At 39.5% G+C, this 14958-nt stretch overlaps 1 protein-coding gene across 1 annotated transcript in view; it reads right to left on the bottom strand.

Moving 5' to 3' along the window:
- Window positions 1–14958, bottom strand: part of otud7a (OTU deubiquitinase 7A) — a 162335-nt gene that overhangs the window by 39397 nt on the left and 107980 nt on the right. The window contains exons 5-6 of the mRNA XM_070863947.1: window positions 8395–8565; window positions 5199–5417 (exon numbers count right to left, since the gene is read on the bottom strand). Of these exons, the coding sequence (XP_070720048.1) occupies window positions 5199–5417; window positions 8395–8565 (390 nt within the window). The remainder of the gene's footprint in view (window positions 1–5198; window positions 5418–8394; window positions 8566–14958) is intronic.

Below are 14958 nucleotides of genomic sequence, written 5' to 3' on the forward strand. Positions count from 1 at the left end.
GATACTTAAGGGGTTGACTATGGATGGGCAATGGCAGACATTTAGAGACCGCATGGATGAACCACAACAATTGTACATCCCTGTCTGGTGTAAAAATAAAAAAGGGAAGGTGGCTCAACCGTGGCTATCAAGGGAAATCAGGGATAGTATTAAAGCCAAGGAAGTGGCATACAAATTGGCCAGAAATAGCAGCGAACCTGGGGACTGGGAGAAATTAGAACTCAGCAGGAGGACAAAGGGTTTGATTAGGGCAGGGAAAATGGAGTACGAGAAGAAGCTTGCAGGGAACATTAAGACGGATTGCAGACGTTTCTATAGATATGTAAAGAGAAAAAGGTTAGTAAAGACAAACGTAGGTCCCCTGCAGTCAGAATCAGGAAGTCATAACGGGGAACAAAGAAATGGCAGACCAATTGAACAAGTACTTTGGTTCGGTATTCACTAAGGAGGACACAAACAACCTTCCAGATATAAAAGGGGTCAGAGGGTCTAGTAAGGAGGAGGAACTGAGGGAAATCCTTACTAGTCGGGAAATTGTGTTGGGGAAATTGATGGGATTGAAGGCCGATAAATCCCCAGGGCCTGATGGACTGCATCCCAGAGTACTTAAGGAGGTGGCCTTGGAAATAGCGGATGCATTGACAGTCATTTTCCAACATTCCATTGACTCTGGATCAGTTCCTATCAAGTGGAGGGTAGCCAATGTAACCCCACTTTTTAAAAAAGGAGGGAGAGAGAAAACAGGGAATTATAGACCGGTCAGCCTGACATTGGTAGTGGGTAAAATGATGGAATCAATTATTAAGGATGTCATAGCAGCGCATTTGGAAAGAGGTGACATGATAGGTCCAAGTCAGCATGGACTTGTGAAAGGGAAATCATGCTTGACAAATCTTCTGGAATTTTTTTGAGGATGTTTCCAGCAGAGTGGACAAGGGCGAACCAGTTGATGTGGTATATTTGGACTTTCAGAAGGCTTTCGACAAGGTCCCACACAAGAGATTAATGTGCAAAGTTAAAGCACATGGGATTGGGGGTAGTGTGCGGACATGGATTGAGAACTGGTTGTCAGACAGGAAGCAAAGAGTAGGAGTAAATGGGGACTTTTCAGAATGGCAGGCAGTGACAAGTGGGGTACCGCAAGGTTCTGTGCTGGGGCCCCAACTGTTTACACTGTACATTAATGATTTAGACGAGGGGATTAAATGTAGTATCTCCAAATTTGCGGATGACACTAAGTTGGGTGGCAGTGTGAGCTGCGAGGAGGATGCTATGAGGCTGCAGAGCGACTTGGATAGGTTAGGTGAGTGGGCAAATGCATGGCAGATGAAGTATAATGTGTATAAATGTGAGGTTATCTACTTTGGTGGTAAAAACAGAGACAGATTATTATCTGAATGGTGACAGATTAGGAAAAGGGGAGATGCAACGAGACCATGGTGTCATGGTACATCAGTCATTGAAGGTTGGCATGCAGGTACAGCAGGCTGTTAAGAAAGCAAATGGCATGTTGGCCTTCATAGCGAGGGAATTTGAGTACAGGGGCAGGGAGGTGTTGCTACAGTTGTACAGGGCCTTGGTGAGGACACACCTGGAGTATTGTATACAGTTTTGGTCTCCTTACCTGAGGAAGGACATTCTTGCTATTGAGGGAGTGCAGCGAAGGTTCACCAGACTGATTCCCGGGATGGCGGGACTGACCTATCAAGAAAGACTGGATCAACTGGGCTTGTATTCACTGGAGTTCAGAAGAATAAGAGGGGACCTCATAGAAACGTTTAAAATTCTGATGGGTTTAGACAGGTTAGATGCAGGAAGAATGTTCCCAATGTTGGGGAAGTCCAGAACCAGGGGTCACAGTCTAAGGATAAGGGGTAAGCCATTTAGGACCGAGATGAGGAGAAACTTCTTCACCCAGAGAGTGGTGAACCTGTGGAATTCTCTACCACAGAAAGTTGTTGAGGCCAATTCACTAAATATATTCAAAAAGGAGTTAGATGAAGTCCTTACTACTAGGGGGATCAAGGGGTATGGCGAGAAAGCAGGAATGGGGTACTGAAGTTGCATGTTCAGCCATGAACTCATTGAATGGCGGTGCAGGCTAGAAGGGCCAAATGGCCTACTCCTGCACCTATTTTCTATGTTTCTATGAAAGGGAAACATTAGAACAACTTGCATTTATATAGTGCCTTTAACATAGCAAAACATCCCAAGGCGGTTTACAGGAGAGAATATCGAACAATATTTTATGAGTATGGGGAGTGGGATTAAACTAGGTGTCTGATGTGGAGGAAAACATGCAGACTTGATGAGTCAAGTGGTCTGTTCATGTCTTTTAACATTCTGTTTCTATGATCACAGATTCACAAAAGAGATGGAAAGTTAAAACATCAGTAGATGCTAAAAATAACCAGGTAGATACAAAGACCAGAATCATAAAAAGTGGCTCTTTAATGGAATTAATATTTCCTCCTCAAGACAGCTCTTCAGCAACTGTCCAGATGTCAGTTACTCTAATCCAAACCATCACCAAGATGGAAATACTTCACATTAAAGACAGAAACACTTCCATCACTGACTACATTACACCTCCCACTCCTCCAACTGGATTCGAAAGTAGCAACTGTCAATTCCAGCTCCAGAGCATAAACTGGAATCAGCTGTGGAAGGAGCCCAAGCAAATGTAATGCTTCATATCAGGGACCCAACAATTTCAAATTAACTGCAGATACTGTGACCAACTACCTAATGTATTACTAACACTGCATTCCAAGGCAGCGTAGTCACAGTTAAGAGAATGGTTTCTGTTAATAAGAACAACCCCTCAGCTCAGGGGTGGTAAATTTCAATTATTAACTGAGCACTGAGTTATTTTCAGACAGCTGAAAAACAATGGAATATACCAGTTTGCAAATTACATAAATTTGCTTATCCTTCATCTGTAATCCTTCAACATTTGATTTCTGTTTTGTCACAATAGATACTTTGAGGCAGCGATTCCCTACACAAAACCAAGCTGTACTTTTACAATTCAATTTTAGTTCCAAGTAACTGTCTTAAAGTGTGAAAGGTTTATTCAGAAAAAGGAATACAAGTGCTCACAAAAATAATGAGAGTCTAGATAACTTTTCCCAGGTAATGCAGTATGAAATTTGATTTAGGAAATTTAGAGTTCCAAAATGTATTGAGTGGGTAACACCAGGCTATTGTCAATTTTATTGAAACTATTAAAAGGTTAAAACAACTTGCATTTACATCGCACCTTTAACATCGGAAAACATCCCAAGATGTTTCAGAGGAGCGGAAATCAGACAAAAATCGATTCCGTGCCAAAGGAGGAGATATTAGGGCGATTGACTAAAAGCTTGGTCAAAGAAGTAGTTTTAAGGATGGTCTTAAAAGGAGGAGGGAGAAGTGGAGGGATGGACCAGGCATTTCGTATGTTTTTAAAAAAGAACTAATCGAGGAACACAATATAAATCACAAAGCATTGATTTTAAGGGATCGATCGCATAGACGTGGCAAGCTGGTTAAAGGTTTGATTTCTGACCTTAGTTTGAAGGTTTCTCTACAAATTATACTATTGGAAACGATTACATTTGTTCCCCATTATTTGATTTGGTGCTTTATTTTAACATGTGTAACTTCAGAAGTTGCACTGGGGATTGCAAATACAAGACAAGCTAGATCCCCGATGACACTTAAATGCTGCACACAACTGAATGTGGAAATGGTATAATCCTAGACAATGAAATAGTCAGTAACCAGTTAACTCTAACAAAAATAAAAACATTCCCAACACTTTTGACAAGGTAACCCTAGTTATTTGATTAAAATTTTTTAATCCATTGCAAATGAGTTTTAAACGAGATATTAGTCTTGGGATAGCTAACCATTTTCGGAGTTAGTGAAAAGGTCAGAGCAAATATTAAGCAGGCTTTTTCTTGAAGTTACTTTGTTTTCTGTTAGAACATAAAAACACTTCACTGTTTTGTAAATTTTTCAGTTCTAACTTAAATTTTATAATTGAAAAGACAAATTATCTATCGCCAAACTCTTCTCACAAAGGAACTATCTAAAATATCTGAGTAGTTTGTTAATGTTATCTATCTAAATGTCAAACATTTAGACATTCTTCTATCTGTGCAGTGATCTTTGTTCTACATAGAATTTACAGCACAGAATCAGGCCATTTGGCCCAACTGGACTGCCACTGTTTATACTCCACACAAGCCTTCTCCCACTCTAATTACCTCTTGCCACCCTGCTCCCATATCCCTATATTACCTTCTCCCTCATCTATACATTAAGCCTCCTCTTAAATGCATCACTGCTCTCTGGTTCAACCACTCCATGCGACAGCAAGCTACACATTCTCACCACTCTGTCAGGAAGCTCCTCATAAGTTCTTTATTTGATCGGACAGTGACTATGTTATATTTATGCCCCCTTGTTCTGGGCTCACCCACAAGTGGAAACATTTTCTCCACATCCACCCTATCGAACCCGTTCACAATTCAGGTCTTCTCTTCGTCTCTCTGCCACTGAAAACCGCCTGAGCCTGCTCAATCTTTCCGAATAGGTACATCCTCTCAAGTCTGGTAACATCTTTCTGCACTTTCCCCAATGATTCAATATCCTTTTTGTTGTATGGCGACCAGAACTATACATAGTACTCAAAGTGTGGTCTAACCAAGGTTCAACATAAATGTATTACCTCCCTGCTTTTGTTTTGAATCCTCTAGAAATGAACCCGTCCTTTGTACTCTTGTCGCCTTATCAATTTCCATCACTACTTTTACTGACTTATGGCTCTGTATTTCCATATCTTTGTTCCTATACCACATTTAATTTCTTACCTTTCAAGGAATAAGTAGCCTCCTTATTCCTCCTACCAAAATGAGCCACCTCACAATTCGCTACATTGAATTACATTTGCCATTTCTCCACCCACTCTAAGTAGGTTGATATCTTCCTGTACTTTGGTGCAGTCCTCCATATTAGCTATATCCTCTAATGTGGTATCATTTGCGAATTTTGACACCCGTACCGCTAATCTGAATCCAAATCATTTCCGTATATGGTAAGCAGTAGTCCCAGCATGCTGTTCTGTCACTTTATACACCAAGAGTCACCAGCACCTCATGCCAGCTATTAAGAAATGTCAGAACACTTGAGCTTTTAAAGCATTTTCTCACCTGCCTGTTCCAAGGCTACCATTGTCGACTGTTCAATCAAATCTCGTTCAATAAAGCTTCGGAAATCTTCACTGTATACATTTAAATCAGGCAGCTGGAACGTATAAATGGGCATCTCTAAAGGAAACTGATCACTACTGCATTCATTTGCCACATGTGATCGAGCGAGGGACACAATGGCTGAACTTGCGTGAGAAATTCCTCGTGAAAGACGTTTTTCTATATTGGATGAAAAAAAAATTATAAAGTACTAAAAATGCAAGTTCTGATTGGCTAGAAAATACCTAGACTCAGCAACTTGATTACAGCAGAAAGGTGAAAAAACAACAAATACAATATCAATTGCACAAGAGGATTCAAAGCCACTTCTTCAGGGAGTTGGCATATAAAACAGGAGTTTAAAAAATGCAAACTTTTCCTTTCACTATTAGCCGAAAATTTTAAAACATCCACTATTCTCCAAGAATGCAAACATTCTGATACTGTACCAATATTTGGATATAGATGGCTAATATGTTGTGTCAAAAGGATACTGCTCAAGTAAGTAACTTATTTAAACAGCTGCTAAAATGCTACAATTTGTTAATATATAAAAATAACTCAAAGAACAACTTTCTTATTTAGGTCCTGATTGAAAATGAGCTTGGCAGAATTAGAGTACAGCATTATAATAACGTACTGTTTAGCATGTTGTACTAAGGGCTTTATACCCAGATCCACATTATAAATACTGGCATTAAAATCAATTTCACCAACGTTTTCATCAACATTTAGAACATTTGTACTTTCAGTACGAGCCAATTCAGAACCACAACAGTGGTTGTTGGAATGAGAGCAGAGTCATACTTCAACACAAATTCTTTGCGATCCGATCAAAAATGCTCTACTTAGACAGGTGATGCTTCATTGGTGTGATGCAAACCTTGCACAACCCCAGGAGAGGAACCAAACAAGACTCAAAATATATCTCAGTCCATGAGCATTTTCAATTTGGTATCAAGGGAATACTAAAATAAAAAAAGTCAGGATGTATCCTGTTCACAATATAATACATGCATATTCAAACACCTCTCTTTACACATAGGCACACCTAGAATACAAGAGAGAAATGGTTACACCACAATGTTGTTAAACATTAAAAGTAAAATAAATCTATATAGCACTCAAAGCAGAATTCATGAATGAAACTTTGATACATTTTGATGGGATATTAATTTTGCCTGGGACTTTGAGCTGTAATTTTCTGTTCTTAATGAAAAATGTTAGTGCATTCTCAATTCCCACTCGTCTCCTGGATCTGAAGTCAGAGTGACACAGCAATCCATCATTATCTGTAACCAGGTTCTGTGTTAAATATGTTAGTTAAGCCACTGTGACTGGCAGTGGAGACTCTTGGTAATTCTGCAGGCCCCAGCACACACACTCAAACACAAAATGGCAGCACTGGAGAAATAATTTAAAAAAAAAAGTAAAAACAATATATTTTGTCGGCCGTTGAGTCAGAAGTGCTGATCAGCAACTTTTAAGGCCATCAACTTACAAAAGCATAGGAAAAAAGACAAAATGTTTGTTGTGACTGCAATGTCTAGAAAAATTGGCAATGAACCTTGTCCTGCTCTAGAGCAACATTCCGCATCAGCCAATGTAGAGCAACATAGATGGCAGTGATGGAAAGTTGGCAGTGCAGTGCCCCATCCTTAGTAACAAAAGATAGCTTTGGCTGAATGTGTTTCAGCCTCAACGCACTAAGGAAAGGAAGTGAAATAAAAAAGTATCTCAAAACAATAAAAATGAGGGAGGGAAACAAGGAGTTGGGTCATTCAGCAGTTTGGTCCACACTTGCTGTTGAATAGCTTATTGTATTCAAGCCAATATGGTCTGAAATAAGGGCCAAGGTAATTTGTTCCAGATTTAAATACACTAGGCTATTCATACTAGCCATTAATGATAGATGGGATTTTGATTTGAAATTTCATATTCTTCGTTCTTCTGCATTGATAATGTGCAGTTGGAGACAAGCATGCAGTGCACCTGCTGATGTTAGGATATTATTGATGTAACAGAGGAGAAGTTCACAACTCCAGTAACATCCAGGGTCAAAGTTTTTACTTCACTTCCCGTGAGCAGCTGTTGGAGGTACAAAGTTTGGTCCTCCAATGGAAACCAGCAGCACAGTTCCATAGGACTATTAGCAAGGATTAATCAAAGTTATTTATAGCTTGATGGTGCTAATTCTGCACTGTCAGCAGGGAAGCAGTGCTTGAAAGTAGTTTGTTTTGGAGACAGGGCTATGACATTGCAGCCACAACTTGCCAGCCTGCACTGCACGTTCTATAAGTGCAGCTCTCCGCTGGAAGTGCAGGATTAGCTCGATAGATGTTTCAAATGGATAAAGTGACTGAACTTTGAAAAATGCATAGTATAACTATCAGGATGCAAAATGGATAAATTACAGTAAAACTGAACTGTTATAATAGTCAATTGTGTAAAAACCTTCACAATAACTAGAATTATTGAAATGCAGAATTGCATTTTGAAACATTCTGTAGCATTTATGCGCAAAACATGAAGGAATTTAGCAGTTGGCTAGAGATTGTGTTAGCTGCAAAGATATGAAAAACACGATGAAAGCAGCAAATCAGAATAGTAACAGAAAATGCTTGGACTACACAATAGTCCATCAACTACTAAAAGCTCTTTTACATTGGTGCTCGGCTAGTTTGAAATAATAGAACAACATCTGTGCACAAGCTGCCCCATTTGCATTGCTAAAAGCAGGCCCTTCAACCCATATTACCTTGAACAATGTTACCCTGCCTTTCCAAACAAGTTCACTCACACCTGTTCACCAGTTCTTTTTCTCGCTGGAAGCTTCCTTCATTGAACACATGAATCAGGTTCCCAGTGTAAACTTTCCTAAGTCGATCAAAGTCATGCAGAGCTGTGCTCAACTTCTAGCTGGGGAACCAGAACACAGGCACCACTCTCCCACGATGTGAACTAAATAATTACTAATGTAAAACAGCAAAGACAGGCTGTTTTGAGTAAAAAATCTTTTGGATACCAATAGACCTACTATGTAATTCCAGAATTCTCTGGTTCTATTTTGTAATTGCAGGTGTAAAAAGTGCAAAAGCTTTAAAATGATTCAAAATACCTGTAGGAACAATGGATATCTACAGTTAAACCACATTACCTTGAGCAATTTCATCCTGTCTCTGCTCACACTTGTTCACCTGGTTGGACAGTTCCTTCTCTTGCTGCTTGTAGAAGCTCCCTTCATTGAACACATGAGGTAAGTTCCCAGTGTGAACTTGCCTAAGTTGTTCAAAGTCATTCAGCGCTGCACTCAGATCCCAGTTTTTACCTACAAATATAAAATTGTACATTGGTCCTTATTATCCAAATGTAATCGCTTTGCTATCCAGAGGGAGAAATAGCAGCTAGATTCCCTCCATGCTCCTTTATTTAGGATACAAACCCTTTGGGGACCAGGTTAGCATTTCTTGCTACTTTAAAACAAATTCAGAACCAATTAATGCAGAAATGTTTGTTCATTGTTACTAAGATGACTATTTATAATAAATAGTTGTATACACATACATCTGTTCTATGATCACTGATCAATAACATTCTAAAAGTGTGCAACTCATTTATAAACATGCAATAAGCGATGCAAACAACAGTATATCAAAGCAAATTAGCACGGTAATCATTGGGCAATGATTCGGTGAGCTCAGTATCAGTACTGTGCAGAACATTTGTCATTCACAGTTCCCATATGTAGCTTTGGCTCAGTGGTAGCACTCTTCCCTCTGAGTCAGAAGATTGTGGGTTCAAGACCCACTCCAGAGACTTGAGCTGACACTTCAGTGCAGTACTGAGGGAGTTCTGCACTCTGTCGGAGGAACAGAATCAGAGAATCTTATTGCACAGGAGGAGGCCATTCAGTCCACGTACATGTGCCGGCTTTTTGAAAGCTCTTTCCCCATAGGCTTGAAAATGTTTCCTTTTCAAGTATTTATTGAATTCTCCACTGAAAGTTATTACTGAATCTGCTTCCACCGCCCTTTCAGGCAGTGCATCCCAGATCATAAAACCTCGCTGTGTAAAAATAATTCTTCTCATCTCCCCCTCAGGTTCTTTGGCCAATTATCTTAAAGGTGCTGTCTTTGAGAAGAGATGTGAAACCAAGGCCCATCTGCCCTCTTGGGTGCACTTTAAAGATCACATGGCACTTTTCAAATAAGAGCAGGAGTATCGTGGTCAATAACATCACATTGTCTGGTCATTAATCTCACTGCTGTTTGTCGAGCCTTGCTCTGCGCAAAATTACAACAGTGACTACACGTCAAAAGTATTTAATCGGCTGTGAAACACTACAAGATATTCCAAAGTCATGAAAGGCATTACATAAATACAAAATAACAAGATTTTATTTTCTCATCGGTTCAGATGAAGATGGTTCTTCAGCTCATTTGATCGCATCCTTCCAAAATAAAAACCCTACCGTTTTCCCCATTACAGTAGTTGATGTTTCTTGCATCCAATGTCCTGGCCTCGAGCACCTCTCCTTAAAACCTGTTCAGCTGTTGACCCTCCATGTAAAGAAATACTTTCTGGCGTCTGTCCTAAATTTACTGTTCACAAACCTAAACTACACCTGCTTGTGTATATTAAATTACAGGTTAGTTCATTCTGGCTAGTATTGACAATATCCTTTAGTTTGTATAATAAACATAATCATAGCTCATGGTAACTGAGGCAAGTTTAAGTTTTAAAACATCTAGCAATGCTTCTGAAGAGAGACACAATGGGTTGGGTTGCACTTCCGGTTGGGGCAGGTGAAACTTACATTCCCTTTTGTTGTGAACTTTTGCCACATTTATAAGTAGGGAAAAGTTCTATTTTAAAACAGCCACTGTTGAATTTACATCAGTGTTTCCATATAGTTTCTAACCCATAAAACTGTGATTTTGCTGTACTATACTAGTTAATGCTTTTGTAAAAATATAATGTATGCACTGTGGTGAACTTATAAAACTTTAAGCACATCAGCAGATCACCGTAACTCATTTACAATTTAGAATAAAAACAGGGGACAATCAATTGAAAATTTTGCTAGGGAAAAATGGCATTCTGAAATCTCTCCCATGAAGTCTGGAGTTTAGAGATACAGTCGTGTAACATTTGTGCTACTGAACTAGCAATCCAGAGGTTGTCAGGTCAAATCACACCATAACAAGTTGTGAGAATGAATTCAATTAATCCAGTATATTGTGGGCTGGCATTAGAAAAGAAGATAATGAAAGCTGGTGTAAAATCCCAACTGATTCACTAATGTCCTTCAGAATCTGCCACTCTGCCCAATATGATTAAAAAAAGCATAATCTGTGAACTGTTAAATAACTTAACTTTAAGATGTACAAAATGTATAAATAAGCATTTTTTTAAACTTGGTGTAAATATTTCTCAGCTGTGACTCGGGTGAAAGACTATTAACGAGCGAACAGAATTTCTTGTCAATTTTTTTTTAAAAAGGTCCATATTAAATTGAGGAACACAGTAGATATACCAAGACTGACTACAGGCAGATGTCTACAAGTTTTGTATTGCACAGACATAGCTATACACGTGTAGTCAGCTTTCCCCATGTTACATACTTCGATTAACTATGTACTCATCAAACAGTGGGGTGTCAGTGTAGGTGCACAGAACACACTCCCGTACCATTAAGTATTTGCATGTAATGTTCGGTAGGGATTCAATGCATAGGAAAATCTCATCTACTCTGCTCACACAATACACCTGGCACTTCAGACGAGCATTCCCTGTTACACTGCCATAGCCATCCTGGTACTTGCGTGAGACTGAATTAAGGGCAGTTTTGTGCTATAGACTCGGGTCTATTCTAGAGAGAGGTGGGAGGATCATTTAAATTGTATTTGCAAAGGTGAGAATACTGTACATCACCTAGCAGTTCCCCATAACCTTCCTCCAAAGTGAAATAGGCACAGGCATACGCTTTTCAGCCCCTCAAGCCTGTTCATAGAATGATACAGCACAGAAGGCAGCCATTCAACCTATCGTGCTTGCTCTTTGGTAAAGCTATCCCTGGTCTTTCCCCATAGTCCTGTAATTTTTTCCCCCTTCAAGTATTTATCCAATCTGTTCCACCATTCAATTAGATCCTGGCTGACCGGTGCCTCAAATGTAATTATATTTCAGCAGCCTTATGTTGTGGGACATAGTAGAGAATCCTTCAGGTAAATAAAAGCAACTATCAATTCTAACCTGAATTTTAACCAGACTGCTTATTTCCAGAGTTAATTTCTATTCTAAGTAAATTGTTAATGTTGAAATTAATGTTCAGTATAAGCATCAAGTTCAGTAACTACAGCAAATGTATAGGTCTAGAGAAGTACAAGACCCTAGTGCCAATGGTTGATTTTGTTTTAATTTATACAGTCAATACAGTCAAATATACTGTAACTGCGTGAGATACTTGAAGCACAGGTTTTAACACACGACTGCATTACAATGACAGCAAGGTGCTCAGCATTCAAAGCGTATTTATATCATTCGGAATATGTGGGTATGACGGAACCTTTGGCTGCGTGCCAAGGCAACCTGCTGAACATTATTCATTTGATGTACATACCAAAATCTTTCTAATCTTCTGTACAATGTGATGTAGGTGTGACATCTGAAAATTGCAGAAAGCCATGTAAATATGCAGAAGCTGAATTTAAGCTTCTGACTGGAACAATTCACCCTCGACTGTAAAATGGATCCTCAAGAACATGACTCAAAGACTTATCAGTAAAATGTTTACATACCAAATGATTCTAGGTTTGTTTTTACATTTCAGTTCTACAGCCGTTACCTTGCCCATGTTATCCAAGCTTATTTATCTCTTCAGTGAGATTACTTAGGAAAAAGTAAAAGTATTCTGATTTAATACCTTATAATCAAGGTTCCACGAAAAACTAGTTCTTTGCAGATTTGATTTATTCTATATGAATAATAAAATATCTGGCATTAGAGAAGGTTCCCTTTATCAATGTTTGAACAATTGAGCTTTACTATCTTGAGGTAGCTTGTAGGATTAGCAGAAAGTTGGTGTACCAATGAGGCCGTAGGTTCCTTAGAATGACACCCTTGAACCATCTTTGAAACTTCAAACTATTCTCATTTAGCTGAGAAAAACTGTTGCTAATATTTGCCAAAGAGAACTCAGTTTTATTATTAGGCCTCGTCGCAAATGTTAATCGTTGCCCACATTCCAAAAAAATAAATAAATAAAGCCTCCCTTGTATGTTACGGAAAGCTGAGACTCGAGAGTTCAGTTATTACTGGGTGGGGGAAAGGGACAAGTATTTTAAAATTACTGCAAAATGTACTCAGTCATGTTTTATCACACCACTGAGCTGATGTTACCATGCCTACTGATTTCTACTGTAAATCACATGAAACCAGTCAATTACATGAACATTCAAGAAATAAAATGGATTTATAGTGCTGAACATTACTTATAAAAGGAGATGCAGCACATGATGCTTATGATTTCACATCAATACACTGATGCCTCAGTGGCTAAGCAGAGAAGGAATGTGTCAGGTTTGAACCCCCGCTCTCCCTCCCTCAATGGCAAGTTGGCCGATTTCAGGCAGGGCAGTTGTTGGGGCACGAAAACTGGCCTCAGTAACACAGTTACTAGGGGAGGGAGGGAATCATTCAGGAATTCAGCTCCTGATTGGCCTCCCATGACTCTTGCTGGAAGGTGCAAGTATGTGAAGGCTGGGGAGAAAAGGTTAGACTGTGATGCACACAGAACCAAGTTGAATGCCAGCTTACACCTAAAGTTTGACCACTGAAACAAGGTACCAGAAGGCTGTCAGTGCTTATGGCACCATACTCCAGAAAATGCTGATGTCTTCATGACAGGAGAGGAGAGGGGAAGCTAAATTAAACAAGCACAATGTACAATTTTTTGTTGACACATTTTACACAGTTCAGCACTTAAAAGGTGTCAGATTATTCGCACTCGTTATACAATCCTGATCCACACGGAGCTACATTTTATTAGGCACCCAAGGAATTTCATACATGTGTATAAACCAATATAATTTAGATGGAATAGGAATCATCTTGGCACTATTCCTTATAACCTTAATATGAATTAATTTTGATGAAATTCAGCTGATAGTAGCAATATAAAGCCAAGGAAACTTACAAAATTCACTTTGTATGGTTCAGAATAATTTTAGACAAAGAATACTAAGTGAAATACAATTTTTTTTTGTTATTCATTTTCCAGAATCTTGTTTTTTTTTTAAAGTCTGTATCCAGGACCGCCTGCATGCATACTGTAGGCAGTCAAAGGATCACTTGTTACATCATCACCCATGGGCTCACCAGACTGCAGTACAAGCTGTTAAAAGCATTGGCTCACTACAATACTCTCTTTGGTACAACAGGAATGTCAACAAGTCTCCTGTTGCCAAGCAGATGGAGAGAAAGCAGCCTGCTGCAGGTCAACTAGAGGGCTAGCAATCTGGTCGTGTGAGGCACCTTGGGGAAGAGTGACCATAATATGGTAGAATTCTTTATTAAGATGGAGAGTGACATAGTTAATTCAGAGACTAGGGTCCTGAACTTAGGGAAAGGTAACTTTGATGGTATGAGACGTGAATTGGCTAGGATAGAATGATACTTAAAGGGTTGATGGTGGATAGGCAATGGCAAACATTTAAAGATCACATGGATGAACTTCAACAATTGTACATCCCTGTCTGGAGTAAAAATAAAACAGGGAAGTTGGCTCAACCATGGCTATCAAGGGAAATTAGGGAAAGTGTTAAATCCAAAGAGGCGGCAGATAAAGAGGCGGCAGATAAAGAGGCGGCAGATAAAGAGGCGGCAGATAAAGAGGCGGCAGATAAAGAGGCGGCAGATAAAGAGGCGGCAGATAAAGAGGCGGCAGATAAAGAGGCGGCAGATAAAGAGGCGGCAGATAAAGAGGCGGCAGATAAAGAGGCGGCAGATAAAGAGGCGGCAGATAAAGAGGCGGCAGATAAATTGGCCAGAAAAAGCAGCAAACCGGAGGACTGGGAGAAATTTAGAATTCAGCAGAGCAGGACAAAGGGTTTAATTAGGAGGGGGAAAATAGAGTATGTGAGGAAGCTTGCTGGGTACATAAAAACTGACTGCAAAAGCTTCTATAGATACGTGAAGAGAAAAAGATTAGTGAAGACAAACGTAGGTCCCTTGTCGTCAGAATCGGGTGAATTTATAATGGGGAACAAAGAAATGGCAGACCAAGTGAATACTTTAGTTCTGTCTTCACGAAGGAAGACACAAATAACCTTCCAAAAATACTAGGGGACCGAGGGTCTGAAGGATATCCTTATTAGGCGGGAAATTGATGGGATTGAAGGCCGATAAATCCCCAGGGCCTGACAATCTGCATCCCAGAGTACTTAAGGAAGTGGCCCTATAAATAGTGGATACATTGGTGATCATTTTCCAACAGTCTATCGACTCTGACTCAGTTCCTATGGACTGGAGGGTAGCTAATGTAACACCACTTTTTAAGAAAGGAGGGAGAGAGAAAACAGGGAATTATAGACCAGTTAGCCTGACATCAGTAGTGGGGAAAACATTGGAATCAATTATTAAAGATAAAATAGCGACAGGATCGGTCCAAGTCAGCATGGATTTATGAAGGGGAAATCATGCCTGACAAACCTTCTAGAAT

Source organism: Pristiophorus japonicus, chromosome 21, assembly GCF_044704955.1.
Source record: "Pristiophorus japonicus isolate sPriJap1 chromosome 21, sPriJap1.hap1, whole genome shotgun sequence".
Classification (NCBI taxonomy): domain Eukaryota; kingdom Metazoa; phylum Chordata; class Chondrichthyes; family Pristiophoridae; genus Pristiophorus; species Pristiophorus japonicus.